We start from the raw sequence: 21,927 nt of genomic DNA on the forward strand, positions 1-21,927 counted from the left end.
TCATTTAGAAATCCCTTCAAATAAGGTATCCTGAAGAATAAGCCCAAGCAAACATCTTTGTAGATAGATGAAAGCATCTCTTTCTTCACAATGAACAAATATACTGGGGATTGGTTTAAGATCTAGCTATTTTTCTGCTTAAAATGTAGTTGGAATTCCAATTCCGTTTTTAAAATTTTATTTATAAAAAACCTCTTTGCTGTGTTCTCCCTTAAACCAGTCTCATTGTTGTTGATTACTTTCCTCAGTAGGAGAATCTCTGGGTTCTTGCGCTGCTTGATCACCTGTACCCTTCAAGTGCTGCTCTGCTGGAGGGAAAGAGAATTCTGGGCTGAATTTAACAGTCATGGCGGTATCGATTCTAGAGGTAAATCTAGAGGAACAGTACAAAAGGTGTTTGCCGAGATAATAATAAGATGTTTTCTCAGAAACAGGCAGGAATAAAGGCAATACATGAGATTTGTGGCGGCATGGCAGGTGTTTGTGTTTAGGGCACATGATACAAGGGGTGAGCTACAAAGGAGGAGACTTTGTAGAAACGGCCCAAAGCAATAGCGTTACCTGTGAGCCACAGCAACACACACAAGGTGAGAAGAAGATTTCTCCCCACAAATCTTAGGAATACAAGGAAAATGGTGTTTCTGCTGAACCCTGAATCCATATGATAGCTCTGCTGCTAGGGGTTGAGGAGGAGGAGTGGAGTGTGAGGTCCATGTGGGACAGCGTTCACTTGGCTTGCTTTTTGTGAATGCAGTTTTTTCACAGTCGGATGGAAGACTTAGGAGGCCTTTTGGAAGAGACAAATAATTCTTGATCAAATTATTCATCTTTCCCTTCCATAATCTGCACCTACTTCTCCAACTATCCATTTATGTCCCTATCCTGGTCAACTCAGAGTTAGAACCTTTAAGTGGTAAGGTCATATAAAAACCTGACATTGGAAGGCGCATCTGATCCTGCTCCTTTCATTCATTCAATAAATATTTACTAAGGACCTATGATATCTCAGGCAGTGCACTTGGGCAACTGTGTAGATGTGAAAAATCGATCACACAAACACCTACATACATCCAATGAAAAAAAAATACATGAAAGAAAATACACTAGGAGAACATATAAGTGAGGTTTCAGGAAAGGATTCACCAAGGAAGTGGTATACAAACTAAAGGCTGAGGATAAATAGGAGCTGGCTAAATCAAAATGGGTGAGGATATAATTAAAAAAAAAAAAAGTGAGGGATGGTACCGTGAAAGTCAGAACCTTAAAATACAGTACATGAATGTCCTCCTTGCACTTTTGCCCAGTGAAGTCTGGACAAGAAACCCCCAGAAAAATACCCTGTATAAGACTGTGTTTCACCACGCAATGTAGTCTAAGAATTTTCTCCTGCCTGACAAAATCAAAACTATAATTTTAACCTAGGAACCACTGACCCACTGACTGGAAAACCTTCTTTGTCTGTTGACAACAAAAACACAAGTCCAAAGTCAATTCTAAGCACTATTTCTGCTAAATATTAGATTTGAAATGCCTTCATTTTTCTTGAATAAAAAGATGAATGGACAGGTAAATAAAAGGAGGAACATAATTAGCTGGGCACATTCTTCTAGCTTCCTGCACCAGATGTTTGGACAGGATTTCAAAGAGAAGAAAAATCAGGGCTTGGGTAAGGTGGTGTAACCAGGACTCAGGATCCTACATACCTACCTCCTCCCTCTGATACGGGACTATTGTTTTCCCTTCTTTCCATTTACTGAGTTCTCTCTGGGGTCATCTAAAGGGAAAGGCCAGAGAACACACACTGGGCCTACAGAGGAAGAGCTTCATTCTGGAAAACTGCTGGTGGTTGCGGGTATTTCAAACCAAGAGAAGTCAGCAAAGGCTGATATTAAGAGGCAATGTTACAGTTTATGGAAAATGGTCAGTCAATTAACAAGGTAGAGCTAAATTTTTGGAAGTATATTTTATAAGTTTTTCTTTTTCATCTCTGCTCAGTATATTTATTTTTTGTATTTACTTCATTTGGCTTTTTGTGTGGCACTGGACTTAGTGCCAAGCAGTCCTGCAGGGGAAAGGCACTTCAGCATATTTTAGATAGTCCTCCTTTGAGGTACTATTCATTTGGGGACTCACATCAAACTAATGGAGGCCAGGAAAATCTAGATGTAACAAAGGTAAGTACTGAGACTTTTACCAGGAGGCCGTCATCAGGAATTCTAGGAACTCACGGCTGGCCAATGGCATAGAATTATTTTGGTTGTTCCTACATGTGCAAGATGGATACATGTACAAGGTTGATAAGATATAGATGGGAGTGAGTGAATCATAAAGCCTGAGGAACTAGAGAATCTGAGAAGGAGAGCAGTGTAAGGTCTTGACCCTGTTTCTCAGGACTTCCAGACTTCCCATATTGCCTTGAAACAGAGACAGAGCCCTTACCTCATATGGGAAGGGTCATAGCTTCCAGGTAAAGAGGTTTAAGAAGCCAAAGAAAGAAAAGTTGCTTCTTCTGGCCAGGATGAATGTAGGTGTGTGTATGGCTGTCTCTAGGATCAGAGATCAAAGGCTCCTCCAGTCACTGGCACTGCAAGTCCTCTCTGGAAGTAGAGACAGATGCAGACAGGCAGCTGAGAACCTAGGGCAGGATCCTGCAGAAGTGAGGAGCTGAATCTCTTCCAAAGTTCTCTCATTCACTGTCCTTGCGAGAAAGTCCTTACTGCTTTGGAATGGTTCTAGCTGAGTTCTTAAGTCCAGGTCCTCAGATTTCATATATTCCCCTCATGCTGTGTTTCATGATAAAAGAGGAGCACAGCAGGAATGTGGGAAAAGAGGTATAAGAAGAGCTGCTTAAAAGAGACCCACCAATGCCCAGCCTCACTGTCTCTGCGCCAACAGTGAGGCCTGTCCTGGGGGAGGGTTCATAGTCTCACCCTCTCAGCTGACATGACCTCCCCTGAAAATATTGCTCCAGGAAATGGGATTTTAATGAATCCCCTTGGGCATGTCTCCTGGCCTGCCATTTCTTCAAACTTTACCACCAAATGAGCTCTGAACCTTGAGGCCTTGTTCTGCCCCCCATGGGCTTGCTGTGTCTCACCACTCATTGGAGTCTAAGATCTTTCTCCTGCCTTACAAAACCAAAACTATAATTTTAACCTAGAAATCACTGACCGGAAAACCAGACAGAGGCTGTTTCTGACAAAATAGATAGTGTCAGTAACCAATCTGAGAAGCAACACCTCCCTGTCCAGCCCTCTGTCCAAAATATAAAGTATGTCTCATGGGTTCTATAGATGCTGCCACTCACATATCCCTCTTTGTGCCACTAGCCTGGGCTATTACCAACTAGAGGCAGTTAACTATGCTTCTGTTAATATCAAGTCTTCCTTCACTGAGCTTTAATGAGGATCCAGCACTAATTTATTTTTCAGTTCTTTGTTTCTCCTTTCTACTCCCTCTTGTGTGTGTGCATTTGTTCATGGGCCTACATATTCTGTGATCAGTCAGCTGAGCTGCTCAGAGCTTTGGGATGATGACAGAGCACCTGCTTGCACTCACTTCTGCTTTTAGTTCAGGCTTTCCCATCTCTCACCCAATTCTTTGCTTAATCTTCCTCATTCTTTAGTATCTCTTTAATCACCCATTTCACCAGGAAATGCTGAAAATTTCTTCCGGAGTTATCATATCTTTTCTCTTTGAACTTAAAAAAAATAAAAATAAGTTTCCACTTTCTGTTTATATAAAATATATACTCAAAATTATTTCAGAAGTGCAACAGAAGAACTAATATAAAAATCTTTTTATTTTTTAATTATAAAAGGAATGTACTCAAAAGACGGTTTTAAATATGTAAATTGTAAGAGCAGCATTATTCACAGTACAATAAAAATTAGAAACGACCTTTATGCCCATCAACAGTGGAATAGATAGATATGCACCAAAGGGTTACTATGTAGGAATCTAAACAAAGGAATCAGAGCATACAATAAAAAAAGCAACTTAGGAAACTAATATTAAGGGAAGCAAGAGACACCTTAGGATTATATATCGTGGTACTTCTTTTACAGCATTAAGAACTTAAGTGAAAATAAACTTCCTATAAATATGTGTACATTCAATAAAACTATATATAAATGAAGAAAGAAAATGATGGACATGAAATTTGGGTTAATAGTTATAGTGAAAGGAGGCAGAGAGCTGGACTGCTAACTGTGGTCGAGTCCAAATCTTCTACTACTTGCCACACGACAGCCAATAAGTGGAGAGAAAAGGTGTTGGGGCAAGGAAGACAACTTTATTTCAGAAAGCCAGCAAACTGAGAAGGTGGTGGACTAACATCCTAAAGAACTATCTAAAGTTGATTAATTTTTAGGCTCCTTTTATGTTAGAGGGAGGGGGAAAAGGGATGGGGCTAAGACCAGGAGGTGACTGGTGAACACAGATGTCTGGGCATCAGCAAAGGTCTGAGGAGGCGGCAAAACTTCTTTGTTCATGGTCAACTACTTGTCAAGTCCACCTTGTTTCTATAAATCTTTATTCATTGTTACTTGTATGCATACTTCCTTACCTCCTTGGGGGTCTGTTTCAAAAGTGAGAGAGTCATTAGTTCTAAAGTTAAAGTATAATCTAAATTCTTTTTGTGATTGGCTTGGTCCACAGTAGGAAAGAGCAAAGGCAGTTAGCTTGTGAGGTCAGAAGTAAGATGGCATCAGCTACATTAGATTTCTCTCACTGTTTCATGACCTTATGGGAAGATGAGGATATTATCAAGGTCCTAGCTTGCATTCTGGGAGCTGAGTTTATGGTAATAATCGATTAGTCCCTACATACCTGACATTCAACCTTTCTTTCTATTTCATAGGTAAAAGTAAAGATCACAGATGATTAAGTTTCTCAGATGAAAACTTTCTTACACCTTTTCATTGTCTTATATAGGAACTATTTTTACTCCTTAGCCTTTTATTTCAGAGGATAAGTTCTCCTTCTCCACTTTAGGGTTGCCTTCTCCAATTATTACTGAGATTCCTCCTTTTACATCTTCATTCCCTATTCTCTCTGCCTTTACTTCTTCATTTACGTATTTTTCTTGTATCCTAATCCCTCTCTCAATCCTTTGGTTTAGCTTTCAAAGATGATCATGACTTCTCTGCTCAAAAAATAATCCCTAGGTTTTCCTTTTCTTTCATACTATTTCTCTAAATTCCTCTCATTTTTGTAATAGGTTCCTTTAAAAACTTTTAGTTGAAAAGTAAAAATTGTATATATTTATTGTGTACCACATGACGTTTTGCAATAGGTATACATTGTAGAATGGATAAATTGAGCTAATTAACATTGGCATTGCCTCATACATTTATCTTTTTTGCGTGGTAAGTACACTAAAATATACTGTGAACAATTTCAAGAATATAATACATGGCTACTAACTGTAGTTACTATGTTGTACAATAGATCTCTTAAACTTACCCTTCCCATATAACTGAAATTTTGTATCCCATGACCAACATCTTCCCAATGTCCTGCACCTCTACTGTCCCCTGGTAACCACCATTGTACTCTCTGCTTTTGTGAGTTCAACCCTTTTAGATTCCACATATGAAGAGAACATGTAGTATATTTCTTTCTGAGTTTCGCTTGCTTTACTTGACATAATATCCACCAAGTTCATCTATGTTGTCACAAACTATAGCATTTCCTTTTTTTAAAAAAAGCTAAGTGGTATTCCAATGTGTGTGTGTGTGTGTGTGTGTGTATATATATATATATATATACACCCATATATATGACATTTTCTTTATTCATTCATCAGTTGATGGACACTTAGGTTGATTTCATAGCTTGGCTATTGAGAATAAGGATGCTATTAACATGAGAGTGCAGATATCTCCTCCACATGCTGATTTCCTATCCTTTGGGTATATACCCAGTAGTAGGATTGCTGGATCATATGGTAGTTCTATTTTTATTTTTTTAAGGAACCTCCATACTGCTTTCCCTAATGTCTGTACCAATTTACATTCTCACCCACATTGTTTAAGTGTGCCCTTTTCTCCATATTTTTGCCAACACTTGTTATCTTTTGTCCTTTTGATGATAGCCATTCTAACAGATGGGAAGTGATATCTCATTGTGGTTTTGATTTGCATTTTCCTGATGATTAGTAATGTTGAACATTTTTCATATACTTGTTGGCCATTTTTATGTCCTCTCTTGAGAAACGTCTTTGATTTTCTTTCCTCATTCTTTTTTTTTTTTTTTTTGAGACGGAGTCTCCCTCTGTTGCCCAGACTGGAGTGCAGTGGTGCGATCTTGGCTCACTGCAACTCTGCCTCCCGGGTTCACACCATTCTCCTGCCTCAGCCTCCCAAGTAGCTGGGACTACAGGCGCCCGCCACCACGTGCGGCTAATTTTTTGTATTTTTAGTAGAGACGGGGTTTCACTATGTTAGCCAGGATGGTCTTGATCTCCTGACCTTGTGATCTGCCCGCCTTGGCCTCCCAAAGTGCTGGGATTACAGGCATGAGCCATCGCGCCCAGCTGCTCATTCTTTAATCAGACTGTTTTCTTACTATTGAGTTTCTTACATATTTTGGTTTAAATCTCTTATCAAATGTATGGTTTGCAAATATATTCTCTCATTCCATAGGTTGTCTTATCACTTTCATAATTGTCTCCTTTGCTGTGCAGAAGCATTTTAGTTTGATGTAGTCCCATTTGCTTATTTTTCCCTGTGTTTTTGGGGTCATATTAAAAAAATCTTTGCTCAGACCAATGTCATGGATCTATTCTCCTATATTTTATTCTAGTAGTTTTACAGTTTCAGGCCTTACATTTAAGTCTTTAACCCATTTTGAGCTGATTTTTTTGTATGTGGTATAAGATAGGGTCTAATTTCATTTTTCTGCATGTGGATGTCTACGTTTTCTAACACTCCTTACCAAAAAAACTGCTCTTTCCCCGTTATGTTTTCCTGGCACCTTTGTCAAAAATCAATTGACCAAAGCTGTATGGATTGATTTATAGATCTCTATTTCATTCTATTCCATTGGTGTATGTGTAGGTTTTTATGCTATCATCCTGTTTTCATTACTATAGTTTTGCAAGCATATTTTGAAATCAGGTAATGTGATGCCTCTGGCTTTGTTCTTTTTGCTCAAGATTGCTTCTGTTAGTTGGGGTCTTTTGTGATTCCATATGAATTTTATAATTGTATTTTATATTTCTGTATAGAATGTCATTGAAATTTTTGTAAGGATTGAATTGAAGCTATAGATTGCTTTTGGTAGTATGGATATTTTAACAATATTAATTTTTCCAATTTATGAACGTGGGATATATTTCCATTTTCTGTATCTCCTTCAATTTCTTTCATCAATGTTTTATAGTTTCAGTGTACAAATCTTTCACATCCTTGGTTAAATTTATTTTTAAGTATTTTAATTTGTTTTATTATTTTATTTTGTGGCTATCTTTAATCTTTTTTATCATTTATTTTATCTTTAATTAATTTATTATTTTATGTTGTGGCTATTGCGGATGGGATCATTTCCTTAATTTCCTTTTCAGATAGTTCATTTTTAGTCTATAGAAATGCAAGTGCTTTTTATACATTGATTTTGTATCTTGCAACCTTACTGAATTTTTTAGTTCTAACAGTTTTTTTAGTATTTTGGGTTTTTTATATAAATGAGCATTTACAAATAGAGAAAATTTACTTTTTTCTTTCCAATTTGAATGCCTGTTTCTTTCTTTTGCCTGATTGCCCTGGCTAGGACTTCCAGTACTATGTTGAATACAAATGGCAAGAGTGGGCATGCTTGTCTTTTTCCTGATACTGGAGGAAAGATTTCAACTTTTCTCCACTAAGTATGATGTCAGATGTGGGCTTGTAATATATGGCCTTTATTATGTTGAGGTACATTCTTTCAATATGTAATTTGTTGAGTTTTTCTCATGAAAAGATGTTGAATTTTATAAAATGTCTTCTCTGCATATATCAAGATGATCATACAGTTTTTGTCCTCTATCCTATAAATGTGGTGTATTATATTATTTATTTGCATATATTAAGCCATCCTTGCATCACTGGGATAAATCCCAGTTGATCATGGTGAATGATCCTTTTAATAGGCTGTTGAATTTTGTTTGCTGGTATTTGGTTGAGGAGTCTTGCATCTATGCTTATCAGAGATATTGGCCTGTAATTTTCTTTTCTTGTATTGTTCTTCTCTGGTGTTGGTATCAGGGTAATACTGGCCTTGTAAAATGAGCTGGGAAGTACACTCTCCTTTTAATTTTTTTTGAAAGATTTTGAGAAAGATCAGCATTAGTTCTTTGTTAAATGTTTCAGTCTTGGTAGGTTGTATGTGTCTAGGAAAAACTTCATTTTAATGATTATATAATATTTTATCACATGAGTTCTCTAGCATATATGTAGGCATTTGCTGACATTTAGTTTTACTCCTCCAAATATTCTTATATGAGGGTCTAATTTTATCTTAGATCAAATTTCTGAAAGTGAAATTACTGTGATAAAGATCAAGACTCTATTTAAAATTCTTATTACAAAGAGCCAAATTGGTTTTCAGAAAGTTAGAAACACTTTGTTTTCTGGCTAGCATTATGTGAGAATGCCCGCCTTACTATGTTATTTCTAATTCTGTCTTATCTTTGCTAATTTATTAAATACTTCGAGGAAATAAAACAGATGTTTTAATTTACATTATTTCATTTTTTATAATGATGTTGTACAGATCTTTATAGATGAAAGTCACAAGTAATTTAACACTTATGTATGTGGCAATTTTTTTCAGTTTTTTAATTTAGCTACATGGTAGGATTTGTTAGGGAAGTATCACAATATTTATGTAGTTATAAAAATCTATATTATTCTTTAAAATTTTCAGAGAATTTTACTCTTAAAATTTTCATTCTTATTTCAGAAAATACTTACATATCTTTCTTTTACATATGCTTAAAAATTTTGTTAATGATATTTAACTTTTTATTTCATCTCCAAATTATTTAGCTGTATTATGTATGTTGAGACTTTATTATGTTTTCAAATATTTTCTTGTTAGCATTTTTAGTAACCTTTAAAAATATATTATTATTTATTGTAATTGCTTGACCATATACTGACTTCTTATACATATAGTAATAAAGAGTTTTTCTGAGCTAGCTCTCTAGTTCCAGTAGTCTCTCAAGGCTCTCCTTTTCTGTTTCTCATCACTGACCTTTCATTATGTTTTATTACCTGTTATTTCTGATAAGCTTTTCATTCATCTGCCAAATGTCAAAAAAATCCCATTATTATATTCATTGTGGTTATATTTAACTCATAAATTAATTTGGGAATGTTGGCTTTTTGCAATATTCAGTCTTCTGCACCAAGAACACAGTATCTTGCACAGCCCTAATAAACCTCTTTCTTATTCTCTGAAAATACCATTTTATACCTTCACTTTTAGCTTCTGAAATTGCCTCATACATCATTGGAAAACTAGAAGCAATCATATAGGACTTCCTCATTTTCCACTACCAATTTACCATACATCTTCACATAGCTTTTCATCTTTGAAAATGCCTATAAGAGGCCAAATCCTCCACTAATGCTCTTCATATCTTATTCTCTTAATACCCAAAGAAATTGGTCTTGCAATTACCTGATTCTCTTCTACATCATCTCTCTACTGGAAAATTACTATAGGTTACACACATGCTCCAATATCTTCTATCTAAGGGAAGTCTTCTGTCTAAATTACATTTCCCTTACAGTTCCCCCAATTCTCACAGCAAATCACCTTGAAAGATGTGTCTAAACCCAAAGTTTCCACATCCTTTTCTACCATCTATGGCTCATGCCACTGTAATCAGTCTTCTCTGCCCTCAGCACCACATTACTACAATTGTGCTTGTCAGATTCAGCAATAATGTTCCTACACCAAACTCAGTATCACTTCATATATATATATATATATATATATATATTTTTTTTTTATTATTATACTTTAAATCCTAGGGTACATGTGCACAACGTGCAGGTTTGTTACATATGTATACATGTGCCATGTTGGTGTGCTGCACCCATTAACTCGTCATTTACATTAGGTATATCTCTTAATGCTATCCCTCCCCACTCACCCCACCCCACAACAGGCCCCGGTGTGTGATGTTCCCCTTCCTGTGTCCCAGTGTTCTCATTGTTCAATTCCCACCTATGAGTGAGAACATGCGGTGTTTGGTTTTTTGTCCTTGTGATAGTTTGCTGAGAATTATGGTTTCCAGCTTCAGAATGATCCAATTCTGTCAAATGTGGCTGAATGTGTGAGCAGGATGAAGATAAAGAAGTGATACCAAACTCAGTATCACTTCTTTATCTTCATCCTGCTCACACATTCAGCCATGTTTGACAGAATTGGATCATTCTCTCCTTTTGGGAGCATCATTTTTTACTCCCAGGCCACTACAACCAACAGGTTTTCTAAGTACTCCACTGGATTCAGTCTTTACTTGGCCAACTTCTTCTCTTCAACGTGACATCTAAATATTGAAGTGGCTTGTGGCTCCATTCAAGCCTCCTTTCCTTCTCATTCAATATTCTCTGGCAATTTCATCATCCCATAGGTTTAAATACATATCAACTCCCAAGGACATGACTTCCTCTGAAGCACAAACTCATTTAGCTAATTGCTGATGTGACCTTTCTGCCTGGATGGCTAGTAAGCACTTCACTTTTAATCCAAAACTGAGTGTTTGATTCAGTCTCCTAAAATTTGTTAATACCACAATTTTTCTTGTTCTAAAAAACAGCAGGCTGGGCGCGGTGGCTCACGACTGTAATCCCAGCACTTTGGGAGGCTGAGGTGGGTGGACCACGAGGTCAGGAGTTCGAGACCAGCCTGGTCAACATAGTGAAACCCCGTCTCTACCAAAAATATAAAAGAAAAATTAGCCAGGTGTGGTGGCACGCACCTGTAGTCCCAGCTACTCAGGAGGCTGAGGTGGGAGAATCGGTTGAACCCGCAAGGCAGAGGTTGCAGTGAGCTGAGACCATTCCATTGCACTCCAGTCTGGATGACAGAGTGAGACTCCATCTCAAAAAAAAAAAAAAAAAAGTTCTGAAGGTGGATGGTGGTGATGGCAACACAACAATATGAGTGTACTTAATGCTGTTGAACTGTACACCTTAAAAATGGTTAAGGTGGCCCAGAGATAAAAGGATGGTTCAGCATACACATCAAACAAGGTGATACATCATATCAACAGAATGAAGATTTCTTGTAATCTTATATATTTCAACAAGATAGACATGTTCTAACATTAACTATTCTTCAAATGCCTTTTGAATCAGATTTACTATCTCGCAAACTTTCTTATTAACATATATATCATTCTATATTTGTGGGCATCATATTTGTAGCTTTCCAAAAATTATATTTTGACACAAAGACTTTATGACTCAAGGTTTATGACTCACGTGTCTGACAAAGAAAATGATTTTTTTTATGTTTTATAAACTGTTAAGTGGGAATTTTCATATCATTACCTATGATGACAAATGAGTATAAAAGGGCTTAGAGATTAAAAGCTATATTCCATAGTAAATAAAATCTTTATAATTTAAATATCTCAAAAAATTTTTAAGCAATTTTGTAAGAACATTTTCAATGTTACCATGTAGACAGCACTTAATTGTGATAATGTTTTCAGTCTCCAGCTCTAAGCATGTATGCATGTATGTGTTTTCTTAGATGACTTTCTGTTTGGAATTGTACCTCCTTCTTTATTGGCATGAATAATCCTGTTTCTTTTAAAAAACTCTTATTTTTTCTTTGCATGTTAATTGGGAAGACTTGAAATGTAAGGCCTCAGGCAATATTTCATCCATTTTGAGTTAAAATTTAAAAAGCCTATTCTTTACAGCTTAAAATAATGAAAAAAGGAAATAAAATTGGGAATGCAAAATGGTTCAGTCAATATGGAAAAGTCTGGCAAAGTTTTATAAACCTAGACATACACTTACCACATAACCAGTTTTACTCTGAGGTATTTTCCCAAATGAATAGACAATTTATATTCATGTCAAAACCTGTACATGAAAGTTTATGATGGCTTTTTCATAATCAACAAAATAGGAAACAACAGAAATGCCCTTCAACTGGTGAATGGATAAACAAACGACGATAGATCCATACAATTGGGTACTATTCAGTATTAAATGAGAAAGGACTGCTAGTAGATACAAGAATACGGATGAATCTAAAACATATTATTCTAAGTGAATGAAGCTAGGCTCAAAACGTATGATGTCATTTATATGACATTTTGGAAAAGACAAAATAATAGTGACAGTAAACAGATCAGACAGTTGGCAGGGGCTTGGGAGGGGGAGGGGAGGAATACAAACAGGCACCTGAGAATTCTTGTGGCTGATGAAACTTCTGTGTCTTGATTTTGGTGGTGGTCTCAAGACTATATACATTTGTCAAAACTTGTAAAACTGTATACTAAAAAAGGTGAATTTTACTGTATGTAGATTGCACTTTAATGAATAACGAAAAAAGGAAATTATAGTGTTAAATAAATATGAAGCTTTTAATATTCTGCTTCTACAGACTTCAAGTACCCATAGGAAAATTCCACTCATGTTATTATTTTTGTGAAGAATTTTAGTTTTACTCTTTTAAAAATATAAACATATTTTATTTTTCATGAATTAAACTTGCCAATTCACTTATTGAATCAATTTCTAAGTTCATTATTTCTCCTTGTATACATTTTCTAGGTGCCACTTTTCTCCTTGCTGAAATTATTTTATTGGGAGTGTTTGGGGATAAATACTTTCCAGTGTCATTTTTACTTTGTCCTAATTCATTAATAATGGCTCAGCTGTGCCTGGAATCATAGGTGTGCAGTTAAGTTTCCTCAGCACTTTTGAATATATTTCTCCCTTGTCCTATTGCTGCTATTGATAGTCCACTATTATCTAGTTGTCTTTACTTAGTGGGTAATCTGTCTTTTATTTCTGGGAGAATATAAAATGTTTTCATTGATATTGATACTCTTCAAGTTCAGTACTGTATGAATTCCTTTTTGTTTTCGTGCCCAATACTTAGAAAACTGTCTATTTACTCTTTAAGCATCACTGGTGGAAGAACACAGTAACACCAAGACATATAAGCCATACTGGATTGCCAAAGGTCAATGAGGGGAAGACCTCACATTTACAGACTCCTCAGGGAGCAGTCATATTGAATAGGAGATAGTCCAGGGTAAAAGGATCATAAAGAAGGAAGCAGCATGCCACATAAGTAAGGAAAGCCACCTTATTTTCTGGGACAGAGGGCTGGCCACATAAGGAGACTTTGTGTCCTGTTCTATTTAGTTAATTTAGAAACAAGCTATCAGTGCCTCCCTTGTGGAATAGAAACATAGAGCCTAGGAGCTTATTTAGTGAAAGAAGAATATAGGAATACCAGGCCAGGAAACACACCCATGAGGATTAATTGTCATCCTGATCTTGGGCCAGCATTTCCAGGGAAGCCATTTGAGTTGAGAGGATAAGTCCCTCGGAACATAGGGGTAAAATAGAGGGAAGAGATCATGGATCAAAAGACAGGGCAGCCTCTCTCAGGACAAGGCTCTGGCTCACCTTTGGCCCCAGGGAGAGTGAGGCAGGGGACAACAGAATCTCCTTTGGGCAGCTCTTTCAATATCGACTCAATATCTACTTCCTCCAGGACGCTGAAGCTTTTATCTTTGCTCCCTGACCCCAGCAAGAATGAAGGAAAGTCTGAGTATCTGAACCCAAGAACTCAGTCTGGTAACTGCTCTAGGGCTAGAGGGGCTCTCACCCTGGCAACCTGTATGAAAGTAGTTGCTACTAGTTCTTCACAGGTGTGAGAACAAGAAAGTAATCTTCTTCCTATATAGGAAACTACCCAAATTCTGTATTAGCTGTCTGTCTGCATCCACTGCTATCTCTAGGGTAGACCTGCAGATAAGTGGAAGGAATAGAAGGGCCCTGACATCTGATCTCACTAGTACTTTTCAGACACTTAACCCAACTTGGCAATGTTAAACCAACTGAACACTGCTGAAGAAAGCCACGTCCTTTCTTCCCATTTCGACTGGAACATCCTTGAACTTCAAACAATCCCTAGGAAAGTCTGAGTGGTCGGACAGCTAAGCTTCTCACAACCTGAGGTAAGGACTTTGTATTTATTTCAGGGAAAGGTGTGCCTCTAGGTAAATTGAGTAGGAAAAATGGAGTCCAAAGCATACCCTAAGAACTTGAACTACTCGGTCTGCCAGATTCCCTAGTATAATGTTTGGGCTTCATAGCCTGTTCCAATTTGTCTATTCTTAATTTTCTGAACCCGAAAAGAGAACCAATAAGGACTGTGCTACAGCCCAGGCATGGGTATCTGCTTCCTGGTGGAAATCGCAATACTTGTCTTTAGACCCTGTGTGCTCTGCTGGCTCCCGGTAACGCATTTTTGCATCTATCAGATGATGAATATCCTAAAGGGCCATCTAAAAAGTGATGATATGTCCATTGCATGTTCTTATACCTTTTAACCGTTAAGGTACTAATGGCCCCATAAGAGGCTAGTGGAAACCAGTGAAATATGAAAACATAGATGCTGTATATGGGGAAATGATTGACAAAGGATGCTTCACTTCAAAATCTTTAACTGCATGTTCACAGTTGGCTTTATCTATCCAGTTTCACAATGCACATAGACTCCTGTCAATCTTAGGCCCTTGTCCTTCTCCTTGGCTTCTCCATGGGATTGGGTACCACAACACCAACAGCTGCTTTCTGGAAAAGCAGTTCCTCCCTATTCCTGTGGTCCTTCTACCAAGTTTAAATGTTCTGGCCCTGCAGAAGGGAGAGTGAACATCTGGTCAAAGGCAGGAGAGGGGATAGAATTATTGAGCATAATTACAGCATATAATAGATGCTCTCTTGTTCCCTTTCACCATTTCTCCCAAACACAAACATCCTGATCTTCCTAGGAAAGACCTCATATGTTATATTTCAGAGCCCTTCCAAGCTCACATCTTAATATAACCTGTTTTAAATAAACACATTTGCATTGACCCTGAAGTATTTAGCTCTAAATGCAACATCTTCTCAAACACAACATTCTCTTGTCTCAGGCAGTCCATTATCCCTTCTCTCTCAAGCTTCTGTAGAACGTGGGGCTGGCCAAGAGAGAAGTAACTAAGGTGGACAAGTTTTAGCCTACTAACGAGGCTTTCATCTACTGCCTTGAGTACTGCAAACAAATGTGGCTGTAAGTTCTATGGAAAAAGAAGTGAAAGTGCTTTATTGAAAACCAGTCTCTGTACCTGTTTGGAATTTCATATCAAAACAAGTCTATGAAGAAAACTAACTGGATAGTTACAAGGATAATCAAGGATTTGTGTGGCAGAATATTTCTTTAATCTTAAGAGAAAGATAATTTTTTGCTTTTGGAAAGATACATGTTCAGGTTTAATGTCCTAAATAAGATTTTATGTGTGATCTCTTAATGTTTAGTTATTACTGTGATGTCTGTTCTCCATTTAGATGGAACTTTTATCAAAATACAGTGAGAAGTCAGACATTCAGAAATCAAGAGGCAAAGTCAGTTATCAGTGGAAAGGGTAACATCTCAGTGGATTCATGTCCTAAGGAGCCTCTGATATTCCAAAACTAGAGTTCATCTTAGCAAAAATTCATGAAGTATCCATCTTGTTCTAGGTGATGAAAGAAACCACAGCATGGAGCTCTGGAACTTCACCTTGGGAAGTGGCTTCATCTTGGTGGGGATTCTGAATGACAGTGGGTCTCCTGAACTGCTCTGTGCTACAATTACAATCCTATACTTGTTGGCCCTGATCGGCAATGGCCTACTGCTCCTGGCTATCACCATGGAAGCCCAGCTCCACATGCCCATGTACCTCCTGCTTGGGCACCTCTCTCTCATGGACCTCCTGTTCACATCTGTTGTCACTCCCAAGGCGCTTGCGGACTTTCTGCGCAGAGAAAACACCATCTCCTTTGGAGGCTGTGCCCTTCAGATGTTCCTGGCACTGACAATGGGTGGTGCCGAGGACCTCCTACTGGCCTTCATGGCCTGTGACAGGTATGTGGCCATTTGTCATCCTCTGACATACATGACCCTCGTGAGCCCAAGAGTCTGCTGGCTCATGGTGGCCACGTCCTGGATCCTGGCATCCCTGATTGCTATAGGACATACCATGTACACTATGCACCTCCCTTTCTGCGTGTCCTGGGAAATCAGGCATCTGCTCTGTGAGATCCCACCCTTGCTGAAGTTGGCCTGTGCTGATACCTCCAGATATGAGCTCATGGTATATGTGATGGGTGTGACCTTCCTGATTCCCTCTCTTGCTGCTATACTGGCCTCCTATACACAAATTCTACTCACTGTGCTCCATATGCCATCAAATGAGGGGAGGAAGAAAGCCCTTGTCACCTGCTCTTCCCACCTGACTGTGGTTGGGATGTTCTATGGAGCTGCCACATTCATGTATGTCTTGCCCAGTTCCTTCCACAGCACCAGACAAGACAACATCATCTCTGTTTTCTACACAATTGTCACTCCAGCCCTGAATCCCCTCATCTACAGCCTGAGGAATAAGGAGGTCATGGAGGCCTTGAGGAGGGTCCTGGGAAAATACATGCTGCCAGCACACTCCACGCTCTAGGGAAGGATCATGGCTAGCTTCCAAAATTCCTTCTCCTGAGCGTCAAAAGATTCATGTTATGAATCAAACACTAATGGTAAAACCAATACAGTGCAGAGTATAGCATTTAATAGAAAAGTGAAGGAATGTAACTGGATTTGTCAAATGCTCTTTAAATCTCTCCATGAAGTAATTTATAGGGCATGATTTACACTATCTAAAATTACTCTTCACTCTATTTAAAATTTCATCTTTATTTTCCCAGGAAGGTATTTAGTTAAATGGGTTCCCATCTTGGGACATGACCCCTAACCTTCGAAGTTTATATTGGATCAGGGAAAGGAAAAGAACCAGAGAAAGGAAAGTTTCAAGTGGGTGGTGTAAGTAAAACCCAAACACCAAAGGGGGAGATGTCTTGAGATTTGCACAAATTTAGACCAAGTGACCTTATTAAAAGGTTATATAGACTTCCTGTCTAATGCCCCAACTGGTAGTAGTTTGATTGTATTTGCATTGTACTTGCTCTTTTTTTTCTTTCTAAATATCAGCCATATGAAACGCTCTAACAAGTGTCTTTGCTTGTTTGTTTTTGTTTGTTCGTTTTCGACATGGAGATACTTTATAGTTCCTAAAATGCAATTATTAATAAAATGAAGAAAATAGGAGGTGAAGGTAGTCCATAAGCAAGGTTCATGATAAACAACTTTGCTTATTTCTTGCTAATACAAAAACAAACAAGCAAAATAGTGATTTTCCATTATCCAACGCTATCTTGTGACATTCCAACCATTGCAGTGTTCACATGCGTGGTGGGTGTGGATATTTAAGTCAGTGTGTCTGTATGTTTGTGCTAAAGACGGAGAGGACAACATAATGCATTTTCTCACCAGCTTAATTATGCTGCACTACTATTAGTTTGTTTATAAGTCTGAGAATATTGAAAACAAAAGATGTGAACAAAAGCTGTGAGTTGCATTTTGAAGATTAAAAATGATATAAAATGATATGGCTAATTAAATGACACTCTTTTGGGGGATATTGCTGTTTGAAGATTCGCTAACACTTTTTAAATCAATTCCTATAGTAATTTAAAACAGTAACTGAGACTAGGTTCAGAAAGTATAGTAGTAGTATATCATGTTTGGAAGGCAAGGCTGAGTAGAGATAATTCCTACACGTATTTATATGAATTTCCTTCCATTTTAATACAGGCATGCATTTGACTGAGTTGATGTGTGTGTGTAAAACAGATTTTTTTAACCTACAAGCATACAGTTATTTTTCCTATATTATATAGTGGCAGTATACAGCACTGCAAAGAGTCTAGGGTCAGTTATCAGCGTACAGAAGTTAGAATTGAATACACCCCACTTATTTCTATAACTTATAGCATATTACTTAACCTGTTTGTGCCCAAGTCTGCAAGTTTGCAAAGTGTAAACTGACATTAACAATAAGACCTACTTTGTAGTGTTGTGAGGATGAAACAAGTTAGTAAATATAAATATAAAGACATCTTTATACTTGTAATCAGCATGTGTCATATAATAAGTATTTAATAAATTTAACACCTACAGAATAAATGGCCCTGAAAATACTGTTGAGTGATGGTATAATGTTACATCATATGGGTGTTTTGTAACATTATTAGCTATTTTATCATTGTTTTACCTTTAACATTGTGTGTGTGTGTGTGTGTGTGTGTGTCTGTGTGTGTGTGTGTATGTGTGTGTGAAATCAGTAATGTCAATCTCTTGGATGTGTGACTTTTTTTCTATAGAAAATTCCTATGAGTGAAATTACTCGAACCAAGGTTAAAAATCTGTTTAATACTCTTCATATGAAAAGACAAATTGTTTTCTTAAAATGTTAAATATTTTGCATTCCTTCCAGCAACATATAAGTGTACTTAGCCCACTACATATTTTTTCATGTTAAATTTTACATATAAGTAGTCTTCACTAATTGATAAGGTATAAAATTTGCCTATTTTAATTTGCTTAAGTAACTTGTCCACGGTTTTCTTATTGATTTGTTGAAGTTTTTTTACAGGTTAGGAACACGGAGACTTTGTTATATTTGTGGTAATAACTTCTTTTCAATTTGTTATTTGGCTTCTAATATCTGCATGATTTTTAGACAGAGAAATATTTAAAATATTTGTATAGTGAAGGATATCTTTTATTTTATTTTTTTCCAGTGATTTTTACTGTTAGGATATAATTTTCTATTTTCATTGATGTCTTTGCTGTGCATCATACAGTTCAATTTAGGTAACAATTTATATATTTTATATGTTTTGTCACTCACTCTATATGTTTAACTTTAACAATAAATGTCGAACTTATCTTTACATGTGAAAATGGTGATGTTTCAACTTTTGTCAAAGCTACCATTTTCCTAGTAATATTTTAAAGTAATCTTTTCATTTTCTATTATTTTACTACCTTCATCAGACATGTTCTAGTAAGCTATATTTTGGCTAACTCTTCAGTTCTAGCTTCTTTCTCCCCTTTACTCTTTTGGAAGACATTTGATTCTATCATTCACATCTTAATAGCTCACTTGTAATTTGATTGTGAATATATTTAACTGATAAATTAATTTGTAATTTGAGCATTTTTTACAATACTCAGCCTTGCCTTCCTGAACATGGTGCATGACTACACTTCTGGAACCTAGTCTCAGTCAGTTTTAAAATGACCATTCCACACCATCATTCTAAGCTGATGCCTTGCCTCACGCTTCACTAGAACAGAAGCAGTTGGCTACAAAAGCCCTCTTCAAATCTTCCACATATCTGTGCCTGCAGGTACACTTCCTGTTTTCTCTCATTATAACTGCTTGAACCCGGGAGGCAGAGACTGCAGTGAGCCGAGATTGCACCACTGCACTCCAGTCTGGGCAACAGAGTGAGATTCTGTCTCAAAATAAATAAATAAATTAATTAATTAATTAAGAAAGTAAGAAGTCTTTGCATGACTCCAATCCCCCTCAGTAACTGTAGCATTATTTTCAGCTTCTCTTCACAGGAAAAAAAAAAATACAAAGGGAACATTTATGCCCATTTTCTCCTCTGCTGATCTTCTATGCACATCTTAACCCACTTTCAATCAAGCTCTGGTCTCTTTCTATGGACCTGTTCTCTGTCAAAATTATCATTAATGTGCTAAATAAAATGTTCACCTCCATATTCTCCTCCATCAACCTTTCAGCAACATTGATATAATTGACCTCACCCTTCTGTTGGGAAATTTTTCTTTTTTTGGCTTCCAGACACCACACAACTCTGGCTTGCTTTTTAATCCCTAACCTTTTTTGCCTTATTGGATTCGTTTTTCTTTATGAATGTTTCCACATTCAGATGATACAAATATGGACTTCCCTGTCTTCTCAATCAAGAATCTCTTCCTGAGTAATTTCATCCACTTACATAGATTTAAGTTCTGTCCATATGTTTTTGAGTCCCAAAGACCTCACTACTTGTATAATCCACAGACTCAAAAAATTAGCCGGGTGTGATGGTGGACACCTGTAATTCCAGCTACACAGGAGGCTGAGGCAGGAGAATCGCTTGAACCTGGGAGGAGGAGGTTGCAGTGAGGCAAGATCGTGCCATTGCACTCCAGCTTGGGCAACAAGAGCGAAACTCCGTCTCAGAAAACAAACAAACAAAAAACAATGAGATACCACGTCTTGCCTGTTAGTATTATTTCTGAAAACCAAAAAAGTCAAAGCAAAACAAGTGTTGGTAGGTATGGGGAGAAAATGGAACCCGTGTACACAATTCATGGGAATGTAAAATGGTACAGCCACTATGCAAAACAGTATGGAGGTCTAAAGATTCGAACTATGACTACTGTATGATCCAAGATTCCCACTTCTGACTATATATCCAAAGGTAATTAAATCGCTGTTTCCAAGACATATTTGCACTCCATGTTTATTGCAGCATGATTCACAATAGACAAAATATTGGAAACAACCTAAGAGTCTATCAACAGACCAATGGATAAAGAAAATGTGGTCTATTTATACAATAGAATATTATTTACCCTTAAAAGGGAAGGGCACTCTGTCATTTGCAATGAAATAGACCAACCTGGAGGACATTATGCTATGTGGAATAAGCCCAACACAGAAATACAAATGCTGCCTAATTTTGCTTAATGTGGAAGCTAGAAAAGAGTCTAACTCAGTAATAGAGAGTACAGTGGTGTTTGCCAAGGGTTTGGGGTGACTGTGGGAGGAAATGAAAAATATTAGTCAACAGATACAAACTTTTATTTTTAAGATGAATAATTTCTGAGGTTCCAACATATAGCATGGTGACTGAAGTTAATAAAAATGTGTACTTGAAATTTGCTGCAGAAGTAGATGTCACGTGTTCTCACAACACACATGCACAGAGGGTATGTAAGGTGATTGATATGTTGCTATGTTAATTAGCTTGCATGTGGTCATCATTTCACAGGGTATACATATATCAAATCATCACATTGTATACCTTAAATACATTCTAGTCATATTTGTCAACCATATCTCAATAAAGTTGGAAAAAAAAGAAAACTATCGGCAAATTATACATAATAATAAACATAAAAAATCCTTTGAAAACATTTCTAAAGCTGCTTTGTCCTCATTACAGAAATGTAAAATATTACCTCTGCTGGAATATGAACTACAGCCAGGATTTGAATAGCACAAATTAGATGAGACGACTTGCAGTGTAGAGCCCTCTAGGCTTTCAGCCTAGGACAGGAAGGAACGCAGAGCAATGACAGCAAACAGTGAAGCTATAGGATAATAATTCCTCCTCAGTGACAAGAGGCCCCACCACTGCTTTGGACTCCAGGAAGCACTCAGACATTAACATCTGTGAAGTGTGCCCTGCATGCTAAGAAAAGGGTGAACTGACAGACCCTTCTGTCCATCAAGTCATCCACAGCCTAGTTATTTCTGTCTCTGCTGCTAATTGTGCCAAAAGTAACCATAAAATCTGGAGTCAACTGCTAGAAGTTTTGCAAGAACAAAGGCCAAGGAGATGCACCTGTGTCTTGGTGAGTAGCCAAAGTTAGCTACAGGGAGCTGAAGCAAGGGACTGAAAAAATGAGAAGTCTTAGAAAATGTTCTCCAGTCCTTGAGGATCTGAAGGCCTATGTGTGACTGATGTTTGGTGGAGAAGAATGGACCTAGCTCTTTCCCCACTCCAACCAACCAAA

The 21,927-nt window shown here is 37.3% G+C and overlaps 1 protein-coding gene across 1 annotated transcript; it reads left to right on the forward strand.

Moving 5' to 3' along the window:
• Positions 1 to 13,700: 13,700 nt before the first annotated feature.
• Positions 13,701 to 18,520, forward strand: LOC100972847 (olfactory receptor 2AG1). The gene has a single exon (XM_063608351.1). It carries the CDS (start codon positions 15,776 to 15,778, stop codon positions 16,724 to 16,726), a length of 951 nt encoding a protein of 316 aa, XP_063464421.1. The 5' UTR covers positions 13,701 to 15,775; the 3' UTR covers positions 16,727 to 18,520.
• Positions 18,521 to 21,927: the final 3,407 nt, after the last annotated feature.

Source organism: Pan paniscus, chromosome 9, assembly GCF_029289425.2.
Source record: "Pan paniscus chromosome 9, NHGRI_mPanPan1-v2.0_pri, whole genome shotgun sequence".
NCBI classification, from domain to species: domain Eukaryota; kingdom Metazoa; phylum Chordata; class Mammalia; order Primates; family Hominidae; genus Pan; species Pan paniscus.

Bases quoted from the DNA above. Each gene is read 5' to 3' on its own strand.
- LOC100972847 (XM_063608351.1), top strand. From the start codon at position 15,776: ATGGAGCTCTGGAACTTCACCTTGGGAAGTGGCTTCATCTTGGTGGGG.